The 16,682-nt window shown below is 39.3% G+C and overlaps 1 protein-coding gene across 1 annotated transcript in view; it reads left to right on the top strand.

Annotated features, from left to right (window-relative positions):
- Positions 1-16,682, top strand: part of igf1ra (insulin-like growth factor 1a receptor) — an 88,917-nt gene that overhangs the window by 3,552 nt on the left and 68,683 nt on the right. Inside the window, exon 2 of the mRNA XM_033968041.2 lies at positions 10,277-10,828. Within this exon, the coding sequence (XP_033823932.1) occupies positions 10,277-10,828 (552 nt within the window). The remainder of the gene's footprint in view (positions 1-10,276; positions 10,829-16,682) is intronic.

Here is a 16,682-nt window from a genome sequence, read left to right as displayed (position 1 = left end):
TAAAAATCAGGTACAACACCTTTAAGACTTTATAACCTGGTTTGTTTCAACACTGAGACCTGTTGCAGTCCTGGTTTAGTCCCGGTTGAATTCACATTGGCCTCAGTTGATTCCTGTTTAGCTGTCCACAAAACCAACCTAAACCTGGACTAGCCTAATGTATTATCTTAGAACTGCTCACATGTGTTAGGACTTGTGCTTATCCATGGGTTTCAGATTGATGAAAAATGAGAATCATTGCCATAGTGATTGATGATTCAACTTCTTGATTATTGGACAATACAATGCTTTATAATTAGATGTAGATGGTACACAGCAGACTTATTTTTTTATCTTATACAATATATCTGTTCTGAGGCAAGACGCAGCTGTAAAAATCAGTTAGATCTTCACAAGATTGTGTTGAGAGTGCACATTTTAAACACATTCAGGAATATTTGAGAAAAGACTGAAATCTTAACTGTTATTCCAAAACTGATACAAGAATCCCATGCATTTCAGATTATGTTTCTAGGTCTAAACTACAGCAGCTTTATACAGAATAAGACCCCATGGAGACACAGGAAGGGCATCTGACACACATGACATATTTTCCACATTTTAACCACTGTCCAATCAGCAGCGTACTCTCTGCAGTAGTGAATGGAATCCGCGGAATGCGCCCACACTTTTTGAACCGGCACATCGCGGTGAGAATAGCTTCTTCTAAAATAAACCATGTGGGAATCCAACTGTTTGTTGATAGAGAGATAAGAGTTTTATATAGACTCCGTCACTCAGCATTCGTATTATTTCATTGGTTAAAAATAGTCACATGACTATTATCGAGTGAGTTGGAAGAACGGGTCATACGGGTACACTGCTCCATTCTGGGTCTATGAATGGGAGGACAGCTTTGGGATAGTTGAATGGTAGAGTGGATCAAATGCCATCATAAGCCCACCGTGTAACCTGCGGGCCCTGGGGTAGGCTGTCACTGCAGAGGGAGATGGCCAGTCGTCCTGTGTGGTGACCACAAGAGCTATACATTATTTAAAATGTGCTTATGAAATTTTTCACTTTATAACTTTTACTCACTTTAATAACTTAAAAGACAAGTTGTTAAAGCAAATTAAAAACTTTAAAAAGTGATTAAAACATTTTACTAAATTACAAGTTTTAAATGGGCTTTTTGAACCTCAGTCAACCGTGTTAAGGTTATTAGTTAACACAGAGCTGGTTAGCGTCGCCAATGCCTTTGAAATCTTCCCAGAACCAGAGTGGACTATAACAGCTATTGTTTTTTACCTTGTTTGAACTGCCTGTCTCTGCCTGTTGTTTTGAGTTCTGGAGAACATATTTAGGCCATTTCCTAAATATGAAGGACAACATTATTACATGCAGCTGTATTTTCTGTCATTCAAATATGTTCTAAGTGTATTAGTTGGCTACCACAACTACTACTTATTAGGCTACTTCTACAGGCGTACTTTTGAGATGACTCCTACATCCCTCCTTCTACTCATTTTGAACCCATATGAATCGCATTCATTTTTCATCTCTGTCCCTTCTTTCTCCATCACACCACCTCCGTCCTTTCTCCATCCGCCCCATCTCCATTCCCTCATCTTCGTCCTTCTCTTCTATCTCGTGCCTCCATCTCCGTCCCTCCTCCTTCCTTCTCCGTCCCTCATGGGTGCTACGCTGTCCTGTACATCAGCACACATCAGGCTGAGTCAGAGAAGAAACTGTGTCAGTGGGCTACAGACTGAACCATCTCTATCCCTCCATCTCCATTCCTCCATCTTCATCTCTCCATCTCTATCCAATTCTCCACCCTTACATGTGTGTCAGTGGGCTATAGACCGAACCATCTCCATCTGAGTGTCTCCAGTCCAGCTTCATCAGGCCCAAGTTACAAGCAGAATGTAAATACAAGGGCCATTCAGTGCTCCTCTGTTTAAAAAGTTCACTGTGCGGAGTGTCCAGCGGCGCACAATGATTTAAAGATGGGGTATTATGCAAAATCTACTTTTTGGAGGGAAGACTCAAGAGTGTCAAAAACGAAAATTAAACTTAAAGAACTTGTTAATATATTCGAAACAATAAAGGGTAACATGGCAGGCTAAATTAGCCATATATTAGCAGTTAATAACCCGTAGAAATACCCCCTCTTTTATACTGCAGCTGTTTTCTGCAACTTAAACTGTTTGTTTAAGATGTGGCATAACTCGTTTTATTGAACGGGTTTAATTTTACACACAGGCTTATTCTCAGTTTACTGAAGATATGAAACTTGTGTTAACTCAGCAGAGTCAGGTCAGGTGAATTTTAAGCGGGCATTTTACTGGGCGGACACACACAAATGAATGCAGTGGAAACACTGTCCTTTACACATTTTTGTCATATTGTTTAGCACAGATGTAAATAAAGTGCAGCGCTTATCTGAGTAAACGTTCTAATGTTCTGCTCTGTTTGCTCTGGAATCGGGCCGCACTGGCATTCTCTGAGAGGCTAGAGTTTATCAGTCATCAATATGAGAGAGGGTGGGAGGGAGGGCATCAGGTATCCAACTCTGTTTACTCTGCATAGGAGAGGAGAGAGAAGGAGAAAGGGAAGGGAAAATAGATAGAAAGAAAGGGGTAGATCGAATGAGGAGAAGATAAAGGGAGAGAGATAAAGTTGACAACAAGGAGGGGGGGGATTAAGGGATTAGGGAGAGAGAAAAAGAGCGAGATACAGGGGTGGAGAGAAAGGGGGAGAGAAGGAGTGGGAGGGGTGAAGAGAGAAAGGAGGAGGAGGGAGGGAGAAACAGAAAGTGAGAGATATTGGGCAGAAAGAGAACCATATATTAGCTGGGCTTCCTCATGAGTACTTAAAATGAGGGATTTTTCCTGGAGGAAACCACCTGTACACAGAGAGAACATGCAAACTCCACACAAAATGCCACAGTTCTACTTGGTACAATACGTTCACCGTATATATCTCATGGTACAATATTTACTGCGCCATTTTGCTGGAGGCTTACAAATTGTGAATATGCCACTTTTTCCTTACAAGCCTTTGGATTTATCATAATCCAACAAATTAAGATTTAAAAGTGCTTAATAACAGTTATTTCTTCATGTAATCTGAGCAAAGGATCATAGTCTATGTACCGGTAGTCCCCTCTGCTTTTTAGCTATTGCTGAACCATAACAATGAACTTAAGCAAAGAGACATGTAATTCGATATATTATGATGGTCCATGATGTTATTGTGAGACTTTTAACAATACGATATTATGATATTTTGGTTAATGTTACATCTCCAGCTGTGAGGCATCAGGTATTGTTTGTTATATTTACTAAGCAGTGGAATTTTTAGTTCCTGCCATTGGCGGTTTCATTAGAGCAGTGTAAGTGTATCAGTCTATTTACTTGGCAAGTCCAGACTCATATCTCTCTGTATTATTTTTATACAGAGGGATATCAGCGTGGTCAAAGCAGCTCAGTTGTCAGCCATTATTTTGAACAGGACTGCACAATATATCGCAAAATATCGCAATATTGGCTGACATAAAGTTCTCAGTTTGACAGAAATGTTGTGTTTTTGGAAAATAAAATGGACAAAAGGCAAATTTTATTCATGACTTTTCTTGTTAAGATCAACATTAGACTTTGGTTGGTCTTGGTTTAGTCTCTTGATTAAGTTTGACTAGTTAATGAAGGCATGTGTAATTTTAGCTTTAATTTAACTGAATTTATTGTGCTGTAAAGTATATTAAAATATGTCAATACTGTGCAATAGAAAACACAGTTATTGAATTTTGCATCTTTTTCTCATATTGTGCAGCCCTGATGTTTTTATAAAATGCCATTTCTCTCATCTCAGAAAAACAGAGTTTAATGCTTCACTCACTGATTCTGCAGAAATCTGCCATGTTTTTCAGTCTCCTGTGATATATTTTTCCTTTCTTTTTCTCCCTTAAGCAGCCATATTTGTTTTGATGTGTGTCCCTGAGTGGCTTATGTCAATCACACCCATCTGAACTCGAGAAGATTCACCGGTCACCAGACTCACATCTTCATAAAGTATTGAAGTGTGTATTCTAGAGCCCAGGTAATTAGTCAGTTGTATAAATGTAACATGTTTAGTAGTTTAGTGTGTGGTTTGATTGGCCTTAAACATCACAAAGTTAATTTTAGCTGAACATTATTTTGTTAACCAAACTGCTTCAGGTTAGTTGTATGTATATCCAGGGATTCAGAATACACACTTCTTCAATACTTTACAAAGGTGTAAGTCTGGTCAATGGAGAATCTTCCTGAGTTCAGACTGACATGTGGATTAGCCAATCAGGGACAAGCACGGTCTGTTCATATCAAAACAAATATGGCTGCTTAATTGGAAAAAAATAAAAATAAAAATCACAGGACTAAAAATGTGGTGGATTTCTGCAGAATCAATGAGCTCCTACGTTTGACATTTGTCACAGAAATAAACTAATATGATTGGACAGTCATGTTTGGTTCTGACTTGAGACGCGACGAAAGGACTGCAAAAAAATAAAAAATACAGAGAGATACCAGTCTGGATTATAGGCCAATTAGAGGCAATAAATGTGTTGTCTTGCTTTATTTTGATGTGAAAACCTTGATAGAAATATAAACATAAGAATACAATTTATTTGTAGTTGTCATACTAAAAGAAATTCCCAGCACATTCAAAAGTTTAGTACAAGTTTGTATGTAATCCAATACACTCGTCTACATGTCGTCTCGCTCTCTCTCTCTCTCTTTCTCTCTCTCCTTCTCTCTTTCTCCCAGGCCTCTTCACGCCCCCATCAGGAAGTGCGTCCTAGGATTTCTCTTTTTACCAACACACAAATTACTCTTTGTTTACCCCCCTCCCCTCTCTCCTCTCCCTCTCTCTCTTCCCCTCCCCCTCCCCTCCCCCTGTCTGTGGAGTAGAAATTTGTGAATGAAACAAAGGCAGTAGCAGACCAATGACTCGCTAGGGACCCTGAGGCCACCCCAAACAGTACACAGGGCCGACTGATAGTTTCCGTTCTAAATCTGGAGCAGGGAAGAGCCAAACGTGACGATTCAGAGCCAGTCCAGCACTAAAACAATACAACTATGGCCAGGCTATTTTTAGAGTGACAATTTCAACCAGGGGCGGGGCTACAGTTTGAGAGAGTAAACCAATGCATTCAAAATGGAGGTCAAACTGTGCCGAAAGTGAAAGGTGCATTATGTGACCAAGGAGATGTTCTTGTATTGTTTGAAATGTTCCACAGTATCACTCTACCTGATTTTCAGTGTCTTAAAACGTGAAAAACAGAACTAGTTCATTTTAAAGCTTTTGCTTTGGTCCAAAGTTATTAGTCATGTACTTTATGTAATCAGACTCAGAGCATCCTAATTATTCACCATGATGAGTTTATAAGCTTTTTCCAAATACAAATACATGGGAAAACATGCACCTCACCTCTCCACAGTTCTGGCCTGTAACTTGGCTTGGTGACGTCAACTGCTTGTGTCCATAGAGATTTTATGTAGGTAATTTAATGATATACTGTGGAATAGGGATTCTTCTCAGTTTTATTTACACAATTTAGGCTATACCTTTATAAATATTTAAGTGTTCCAAGGTGAATTTAGTCTCAGTTGAATAAGACTATTACCAGATATAAAAAGCCTACTTAAAAATAGCTTACTAATTTGTTATAATACTATAAAATAAAGTCTTAAACTCGTCCACAGTATAGCAGTTTAAAAACAGGTATAGAGACATTAGATGATGTTTTAGCATCTGGCAGTGTTCTTTTCACTATATTTATGCTTGAGGCCTGTAAAAAGAGGAGAAGTCTCCCTGAAGCACATGACTGTTTAACATATGTAAACAAGGAACGGCTCTCTGCACTGCTCCTCTCGGGTTTGTCCAAAATGTCATTTTCACTCTTAAGGCTCCATGAAGACATTGCAGAGGTAAAACAAATACGATCTCTGTTATTAATAATGTTTTTAGCGGCTTTAGCCTCCTTAGTCTGTGTTTAAGCTGCTCTGGGTATTAGCTGCAGCTTTAACAGCAACAGCTGCGTGCGAAGAACACTATTTACTGTATCAACCTGATCTATTCACCAAATCCAAGCCGATACTCTAAAGATGCCCCTGCGGCCAATAGCAATACCTTTATAAGATTGGGACATAGTTACATAGTGGATCTTTAAATTTTTGCATTGCCTTGACCTCTATTTTGAGTGACTTTAATATATGTGGCAGTTTTTTGGTTTTTATTTTACGTTTTAGACCAGGACGTGTTTTTGTTTGTTAGTAAGTTGTATCTCACTGTGAATGCTTAGTTGTCTGTTACCCCCTGCTTGTAACTGTGGAGTCAAGCGTTTAGAAAAGACAAAATAGCAGCATGGCATTTGTCACTGAGGCTAACACAGGTTTTGTAGTGAATCAAGAGTGTAGGGAAGATGTAAAGCTTTTGAAACTCCTGAAGAACTCTTTCATAAGTTCTTTACTTTCTAAATACTAACAATTTTCACACTAGCAAATCAGAAAGTTCAGAATAAACTAATTAAGTACATAAATATACCACTGTTAAAATCTCAAATGTTTAAAGCAAATAATCCATTTTAAGAGCTAATAAACATTATTATTATTTTAGGTCTGCAATGATTACTCAGAATAACATAGAGACAGTGTAATAATTGTTAATTGCAGCCCTACTTTTTTCAGCAAAATACTAGTGTAATAGTCTTTCATGGACTTCCACGTCTTTCCACGTTCCACTTCCAAGTCTACCACTGTGTACAATAAACTAGGGTTGTCAAAAGTATTGAATATCATGCACGGTTCAATACGAAAACTAGTACAGGTACAAGTGTAGGTTTACTTTGTCTCACTTATCCAAGGACAAAAACACAGCAAACTCAAAAGCGACACTGGCATTTGCACATGGACCCTCTGAGTGAGTGTGAGATGGCCACCAGGGCTTGTTAGTAAACACACTCCATATTTGGTGCTTCCTGCTGCAGGCGTAGCTCCATCTGCACATCGGTATTGGAGCTGTGTAAACGGCGTATACTTGAGCCTTGTTTTGGTCTTGGTTTAGTTGTGGTTACGTTTTTATTTTGACACCGTTTGACTTACCATTTTGCCATTATCTATTAAAGGTGTACTGTGTAATTTTTCTTGACACCTGCAAGATGTTATTGTTTTGTCTGAAATGTTCCACAGCATGGCATTTAACTTGTCTATCTTGCTTTTAGTTTGTTACAGGTGTTTTTTTCTTTTTTTTTTTTTTTTAAATACCTTGAAAACATGCTGTGAGCAGGGTTGCCTTTTCACAGATCTGACCAGTAACTAGTGGTTTCATCTGTTTTGTCTCCATGATAGATAAGTTCAGTTCTGTGGAATATTTCAGGCAAAGTAATCTCCTACCAGAAAAGTTCCACAGTGCACCTTTGAATGTTCCTTTTTCTGCCCTAGATGTAACCACATGTCCATTATAATTTTAGACCCTGTAGTTCTCTCCTGTGCACAGGTCGGTTGATCAGTTCGTGTTGCGGTGAGCAGCTAAGCCTGTGTAAGCACTTAACAGGTTTAACCAAGGAGCTCATATGCCACTGGCTTTTGGTCAACACAGTTTTAAATCAGGCATTTTGTAATTGAGTGTGTCTTTTTAAACACATTTGCGTTGGTAATTCACATGTTCTCGCTTGGAATCAAGTTAAGGTAGACATTGAAACAACTTTTTAGAGCTTTATAGAGCGTTATAGTTATAGTCCTTCTCATTTACTGTCTGAGAAGTTGTATTTAGAGTGAATGCATGTTTGAGTAATTTTCATACTCCTGTATTCAAGACGTCAGTTGCTCCAATCTACCCCCATTTTCACCGCCACTGGTACATGCCCACTCCTCTGCACTTACAATATTCTCAAATTTCATATTCAGAATCGGCCATACACGTAGGATTCAGCAGCATTGCATAGTCATTTTCGCCAGTGTGATGTGCAGCTACCCATAGGAGGGGCCAAGAGCATGCAGCTTCCTGTTGTGATGCCCCCATTTGCCACTGCAGTTTTCTGTCATGGAAGTTTTAGATCAATATAGTGATTTAAAATGTCCAAACTATAACATATTCATCCACGGGTGTCATGCGTTATAACTACAGAGAGACACAGGCACAATAGGTCCTCTATCAAGCATTCGTTTTCACAGAGAACACTTTGAATAGGGCACGCTCGTTTCTTGTAACCTCGGGTGACAGAGAATCTGTGCTATAATGGTTTGGCGGTTTGAATTCCAATTGTTGTGTCCCTGGGCAATGCACTTCACAAGCATAAGTAAGAGTGTTTGGGTGAATGATTGGTGATGTTTGCAAAATGTCAGCCACGTGATTGATTGACAATGATTCATGCCTGTCTTGTTTATGTCTATGAAATCAATTAGGGCTGAACAATTTGGGGGAAATATTGAGTTGAGATTCATTTGGCAAACATTGCGATTTATGTTTCAATAATAGCGTTCTGTTCAAAATTGTCCAGAAGAATTGACAAAAACACTGAAATATGAACTGACAAACTAATACAAGAATCACATTTGAGAACATGTTGTAAAAATCTCAAGTACAGGTTTACAGTTTTTAATCAGAATAAGATGGATTTTGTTGTTTGTGGAGGAGATTATATATGTAAAAAAATGCAGTTTTGTGATTTGCTAATTGTGTTCATACAAAGATTTTGGTTTGACTGTGATTAATCTTGCAGAGCTAAAATCACCGAGCCATTATATTTTTAGTTTTTGGAAAGAAAAAAATAAAATCAAATTGAAAATCAAGCTCAATCAATACGTGATTTAATTTTTAGAGATCCATTCCTCCTTCTGGATGCTTTCTACAGTCAGGTGAAACTACTATGCACTGATGTTTACCTTGGGATTGTTTGTACAGTGATAATAGCCAAACACGATGTGAATCTGCTGCTCCCTCAAGTGCTCTCCACTTAATTAGAATTAATAATACATGTCTTTTATTGGAGTGCAGGGACGCGCCGGTGCTGTGGTTTCGAGTGTGCGTTCAAATGCTCGGGTTATCTAAGGTGATCACAATACAATTTCACAAAAGGAAAATATTATGTAAAATGGAATAACATATGCCTCTGGTGTAATGTCAAATACTTACACCTCCTCTGACCCTGAGCAAAGATATTCTCTTGATAAATCTAGGCACTCCAGTGCACAATGTTATTTTAAAGTGTAACTCCAAAGCCACTAGTTATTTTTATCATTGTGTTGCTTTTTGAGTGTATCAAAGAGGTAGTCGCCAAATGCCATAGTAAAATCGCAGCTAACAGGATTAAATAGTGCAAAGGAGATTAGTATAATGGAAATCTTTACATACTAATCTTTAGGAAGGTGGTAGTACAAACACGACTATCCAGAGGCCTGAATACTGTTTGAAATTAAAATGCAATTATATGGTATGTCAATCTTAGCTTTCATTTCACCACAGAGCAATATATTCATCTGGGAATTATTGTAAAAATGTAAAAAAATCAAAACATAAATAATCCCAAATAATCATCATAAAATTAATATTAAAACAGAAGAGTGCAGAATAAAAACCTTTCAGTTATAATGCTTATTTATTTCTAATTAATAAAACAAAATATCTAATCAGACAGCAGAAAGACACCAGTTTCAGTGGTGGAATCTGATTGTTTTAAACCTAAAAGGACTCTCTCTGACCTGTTACTACCTTAAACCCAGCTCCTGCAGTCAACATGACTCAGTGCTAGTGCAGCCTCTGAAGCTCAGTGAGTGAATTCTGGAGGTTCTGAGCTTTCACATGAGACCTGTCCATATACTGAGAGTAAGAAAAACTTGCACGTGTCCTCTGTCTGCAGGTTAAGGCTCTGGCAGCCCAGGTTCAGTTGTCATTGTAGTACCTTTTTTAAAACTGTAAGAGCTCAGACTACAAACACTTCGTTAAATAATTCACAAAATCTAGCATTTTCAAAAGGTAAACACTATGAGCTGAAGGAGCGATGCAACAAACACAAATGTTCAGATCATTTCACATTGTCACCTTAAAGCTTTTGTCAGTTGTAGACTTACTCACAGTGGGAAGAGTAACCAATAGTTTTGCTCAAATAAGAGCACTTCGACACTGTCAAAATGATTTCAAGTAGGAGTAAAACTATGGTGCCTGAAAAAAGACAATTCTATTAAAAAGTGGCTTGAGTAAAAGCTGTACCACCTCTGCCTCACTTCCCCTAACCCTTCTCCTCTCCTGTTTCCAGTCTGTGCTCCGAGCATCGACATCCGGAACGACCTCACTGACATGCACCGCCTGGAGAACTGCACTGTGGTGGAGGGCTACCTACAGATCCTCCTCATCTCCAACACCTACCAGGAGGAGCTGCGATCCCTCAGTTTCCCCAAACTCACCATCATCACGGACTACCTCCTCCTGTTCCGCGTGTCGGGCCTGAGCACCCTGAGCACCCTGTTCCCCAACCTCACCGTCATCCGCGGGCGCAACCTCTTCTACAACTACGCCCTAGTGATCTATGAGATGACCAGCCTGAAGGACATTGGCCTGTATAACCTGAGGAACATCACCCGAGGAGCCATCCGCGTGGAGAAGAACAACGAGCTGTGCTACCTGGACTCGCTGGACTGGTCTCAGATCATGGAGGAGGAGAGCAACAACATCATCAACGGGAATAAGGACTCCGAAGAGTGCGACAACATGTGCCTGGGTGTCATGGAGGACAGCCCCATCTGCAAGAGGAGCGGTTTGAACAACAACTTTAACTACCGCTGCTGGACTTCCAACCACTGTCAGAAAGGTAAGAGGATGTGCAGTGGTCAGCCAATTTGGTTGGCTTTTTCAATGGGAAGATAAAGTCAGGAATTAAATATATTGATTTTAAATTTGAGTGGGCAAAATGCACAATGCCAGGCAGATATTGTATATGCCTAATTATGATGCTTTTGTCTGCTTTGGCTTTTTCATCATTTATCTTTTAATGAAACTGTATGTGAGATTTAGATTTTAAATTCCATAAACATGACCATAGTAAGTGTCCTCAAATACAAGATAAACATATTCAAATTAGATGTCACTTTTACTGATAACAACTGTAATGCTGATTTATTCTCAGTTACAAAAACACTGAAGATGGTGGTCAAGTTGTTTGTTAAATATGTAATTTTGTTTTGGTTGTCAAGACGATAATCCAGTCAGAAAGCAGAATGAGTCTCACATGAGTCTCTCATTTGAGTTGCCAGTTTCAATGCTGAAATTCAGTTGGTTTAAACCTAAAAAGACTCTCTGATCTGAATCATCACTATGTAAAGCCCAGCTCCTGCAGCCAATCATCAAGCATTAATAGTGCAGCCGCTGCAGCTCAGTGAGTAAATTCTGGAGGTTCTGAGCTTTCACATGAGACATGGACTGTCCATATACTAAGAATGAGAAAAACTTGTATGTATTTATTTAATTATACATCCTCTATCTGCAAGTTAAGGCACTGGCAACCCAGGTTCAGTTGTGAAAGTAATATTTTTTTAAAGAGCGTAGGCTACATACAGTCCCTTTAAGTTATGTTCTCCTAATACCGTGTGAGGATTTTGTGTATAAGTTGAATATTTTATCATAATTGTACGAGGAAAAAATATCTGATTTTGCTGCACAATTTCTTGTGATTTCCTCATGAGAAATCACAAATTGTCCAGTAACATTTGAAATGTGTTGGTAAGTAGCTGAGAAATCAGTCAGTTAGATCACAGCCTATTTCTGAATGCAAATATAGGCTACTGTGTCATTATTCTGAACATAACATTTGGTATAGTTGTGATTAAAAATGCCTATTGATATTTTTAAAATGGCTGACCAGACCAGTGTTTTTAAGCTGGTTTGGTGTGAGATTTTGTGAATTTTGCATATTTTAGTTCTTGCTGGAAAGTTGCAAACATAACTTCATTATGTATTTTGGCATTGAATGGCTGGGGTTTATTCCATTTGGCTCCAACTAGGAAGACACCAATACCACTTTTTCCAAATACATTTTAAGTACTTGCAGATATCGAGAACCGATACCAGACATAATTTTGTTCAGGTGTTCTACCACTTTAGCATAATAATGAGTGTTTTCTTACTTTGACCAATATGGACCTGCTGTGCTCTTTTGAACCTGCTATATTCAGTTATTAAATTTCTTTGCCAATTATTGTAAGTCACAGTGCAAAAGTAAAGAAACACCAGAACCACTTAGCCACAAGAACTGCACTGATATCCTTTGTGAGCTATAAAAATCTTAAATAGTCTTAAATATTTCCATAGCTTGTGTGACAGTCACTTATGATTAAAGCTGAGCTTAATGTGCAGAACAGTTAACGTTCACTCTCCATGATCGTCTCCTCTCTGCTTAAGATGCAGTGTGGCCATGGTGGTATCGGCTCTTGATATCGGCAGTACATCGGACTGATACCCGATACTGGTGTCTCTATTGGCGCATCCCTAGTTCCAACCTGTTGAGAAGAAATTGTATTATCTTTCAAGCTGGTTACTGCTTGTTGTGCTGTGTACCTTGTTGTGAGTCTGTATTAGGAGATATAGTTTCCATTTGTCTGGTTTAAAAACTATGGGCTATCGAGTCCTGCTTATATATGTGCTGTTAAGCAAAAAAACAAGAAAATGTGTAAGACTAAACCCAGACTACACCATAGACCCTGACTACATTAGTACTACTCATGGAGACAATGGCTCTTAACCTGCACAAACTCCAAATGAGGCTTAACATGTTTCATATTTATCATGTTACTATGGACATTATGTTGCTGAAGTTTCTTTCATGTGAATGGGTCAGGCTCCTCACATTTTCTTAAGCGCATCCCTCATGTGTATGTGCATACACTTACATAAACTAACATGGGAGTTTGTGGAGGACTGGCTCCCTGAACTCCTCAAAATCCACCAAAATTAGATGGATTTTTGAGGAGAAGCAGGAAATTACACCTCTTTTCTACAACATCTCTTGGGTGAGGACCCACAAACCCACCTACACTTTTGTATTTTACCTGCTTCTCATGATCTTGGTGTCACATATAGGCATCCTTTATTTTCTAGTACAGCAATGGTAACATTCAAATGAGGAGGATGGGTTAGGGTTAGGGTTAGGGTTAGGGATCGTCAATGCTTAAGCACTTGCGTGTTTAATGTAAGTCAGAATGATTGGGTTTAATGTTCTCAGTCTAATTTGAATTCCACTAGAAATTTTGTTAGTGATCTACATAACGAAGTGTAGTTAAGTGTAATAATTGTGGACTTTAGGTCTTAGACTGCATCTTTTTGTAGATGCCGTGATTACGAAAAATGTCCTAAAATATCCTGGAAAAGTCCTGGAAAATGATCACAAGCAAAGTGTGGGAACCCCGTTAGAGGCCCTATACCCGATTTTTTTCTCCATAGTTCCTGGTTCTGTGCACACATTCTATCTTTTGGCTTGGTTTCTTCAAAGACTAGTTGATCCTTCCTTTTCTTGTTTTCTCTGTTCCTCCGCTCCTTCTCTTCCTCTCTTTCTCCCGCTTTTTCCTCCCTCAATCTCATTCTTTTTTCTCCTCCCCTGATCTCTCCTCCTCTCTCTGCTCTCCTCCTCCTCTCTCCTGCTCTTGCTCTCACCTCCCTTCCTCTTGCTCCCCTCTCCCTTCTCTCTCTTACTCCCTCCCTCCTCCCCTCGCTGCATAATTGCCTTGTTTTCGTGCAGTACAGATGTTGGTGGAGGGGCGGGCGGGTGAGCAGCGGTTTTCTCTCTCTCTAATTACACCACAGTACATGTCTGTCTGCGCGCACTACTCACTGCTGCCTCTGGGGGCTTCCTGACTTCACAGGGCGACAACAAACAAACACCCCCCCCACCACCACCACCACCATCACCCCTCCCTAGCCTCCTAGTTCCTACATCCTAGTTCCTAACTCGTAGCTCCCCACCACAATCTCCTCACTTAGATTAGCTGGACACAAGTAGGTACATTAAGGAATCCACTTCACAGTATATTTTTATAGCTCATTTTGAAATGTATATTTTTAAATGTTTTCATATTGGGTCATACACATTGGAATGTTTTTTAAAAACATTTCAACAAAAATTCCCAAGCCAAAAATCCAATAAGTAATGCCAGTTGTCTTTGGCTGTAATTAAAGAGGAGGTATTTTACTTCTATGGGGTATTAATAGCTAATGCATAACATGTTTAGATAACTGTGCTACAATATATTACTTTGAAAATGCAAATTTGCTGAAAATAAGGTATTAACATGCTTAATAAGATTCACTTTTATTTTTAACCCTCTTAGGTCCCCCTTCCTTTTCTCTCCATATTAAGTCACTCTCCTTTCATAGTGTTATCACAACACAATGAGCGTGCATCCCGTAATGAAACTACAGCACATTTCATCAGGTTTGTCAAGCTGTTGTGTAGAGTTTTGTCCTGCTTTTGTATATTCATGGAAAATGGGCATGTGGGAGCATGCGGGACGTAGGCTTGTGGGGTGAGCGTTGGACAGAATCTTGCAACCGTAAGGAGAGTTTGACTTGAGAGAGATTGCAAGATTATTCAAACATTCATGGATGAAATCTAAAACATTTCAGGAATGTTTTTTTTCTTTTTTTTTTTATGATGGAACAACGTTATAACATGGTAGAAAGCTCCAAAAAAAAAAAAAAATTGCAAAATACCCCCTCTTTAATTAAAATAGCTAATTAATAAAAAACATATAATAATAAACTGGTTAAATAAATACAACAAATGCAATAACAGAAACAGTAAAGAAAAACAAAACAAAATCTGATGAAAAATGTACGAGGAAGAATATAAATGTTTAAGTGTGTGTGGGCCGCCCAGTGATGAATGGAGAAGGGGGAGGGGCTAAAGGGGAAGGGGCGGGGCTGGAAAGAGGAAGGGGGTGGAACTGTAAGGAGAAATGTCACCCGAATGTCATGTACACCAACTACACCGTAAACAGTGGTTGACCCCAACACAAGACACCCTCCTCTCCTCCTCCTTTTCTTTTCCTCCTCCTCTTTCTCATTCTCCTCCACATCTTCTCCTCCTTCTCCTCCTCCTCTCTCTCCTTCTCCTCCTCCTCTCCTTCTCCTCCTCTTCTCCTTATCCTCTTCTGTGCTGTCCTGCCGGTTCTGCCTCCTCTGCTCTCCTGGTGTAGTTTCAATCCCATGAGTTTTAAAACGTTTACTAATCTTTAAATCGTTCCATGTGAATATTTAAGATCGTTCTGATAGCACACGGCTTCTCGATGTTCAAGTCAAATCAGTGAGACCAAGTGCATGAGTCTAAGTACAAGAGGCCATAGCCGTGCCTCTAAAAAGTACCACAGACTCTTTCAGCTACACTAATCAATCATGCACATGTCTAATATTAGCCAACGAAACATATCTGAATGTCACCGCACATTTAAGCTCTGGGTCAGCATCTGTCATCATCCTGGCATTAACTCTACTAATAACTCACTATCAGTTAGGGTTGTCAAATATATCGAAAATCAGATATTAATCAATACTAAAACTAGCATCAAAACTAGATACTCATTGGAGGAAGTATCAATATGAAAAAAGTCACACTCATAGGACAGACCTTGTAATAAGAACACTATATTGGACATAGAAAGACAGTTTGAAGTTTTGGGTAATGAACTATTAATTATCGTCTGCGCTTGTTAAAAAAGGAGCACTCTGATTGGCTGCACGCTTCTTTCACAAACTCTGAAATGGCTACTACTTCTTTAGATGTACTTTTCACAGGGAGGGAGGGGCTGCAGGTGTGTCTAACCTGAGGACACATTAACTGGAGGAATGTGACCGCAGACTCACCGGCTGGGTCTCTGTTTACTGCACTACTCCCCCCCCCTTCCCCTCCTCCTCCTCCCCTCTCACCCAGTTCCCCCTCCTTCCTTTCGCTCTTTCTCTCTCTCTGGAGCATTCTTCCAAATAAGAAGTGAGCATGGGTGCGCTTCCGGCTCCATCGACTCTGGCTCCAGTTCACTTTCTATTGAAAAACTGTCACCCATCTCTCTGTGACTGATGCTGTCAGGCTCGTCATTTTGGTCTTAAAATGTTTGTGTTAACCCGCTCTACGTGATCCTGGTGTTTAACACCAACAGACAAACCAGGTGCTAAACCAGTGGTGCAAGCGGGAAGGGGGGTTACTTTCAACAGCCTCACTCTGGATTAACTCTTTGGCTTCTATGATACTCAGAAATCCAAATATACTCCTATAACTGCGAGCCTCGATGAGCTTCATTTGACCGGAGCCTGAACGATATGGGCGACGTCACACTCCATTGGTTCACTTCTTTACACAGTCTATGATCTGGAGTATTCTAAGGAGTGGGGGCATTTCAAAAACTGAATATATGCCTGCTGTATTATATTAACATGAAAATATTTGCCAGATTTCTAAAATAAGATGCAATTCTGGCAAATGTTTTCATATTACTTATTGGTATAATTTCAGCCAATATAAGAAAGTCCTTCAAAACTTCAAAATCTGTGGTGTTTGTTTTTTTTGTTTTTTTTTTCTTTTTCTTTTTTGTGTACATTTGAATTTTGATCCTAAGACTAAAATTTTAAAATGCTCACCTCTGCACATGCGTAGAATCCTGTGGTGCAGTTCAACTTTATGTAAA

Source organism: Periophthalmus magnuspinnatus, chromosome 6 (genome assembly GCF_009829125.3).
Source record: "Periophthalmus magnuspinnatus isolate fPerMag1 chromosome 6, fPerMag1.2.pri, whole genome shotgun sequence".
Classification (NCBI taxonomy): domain Eukaryota; kingdom Metazoa; phylum Chordata; class Actinopteri; order Gobiiformes; family Gobiidae; genus Periophthalmus; species Periophthalmus magnuspinnatus.
The sequence above is the reverse complement of the archived record's forward strand: the minus strand, read 5'-3'. Positions and strand labels throughout refer to the sequence as shown.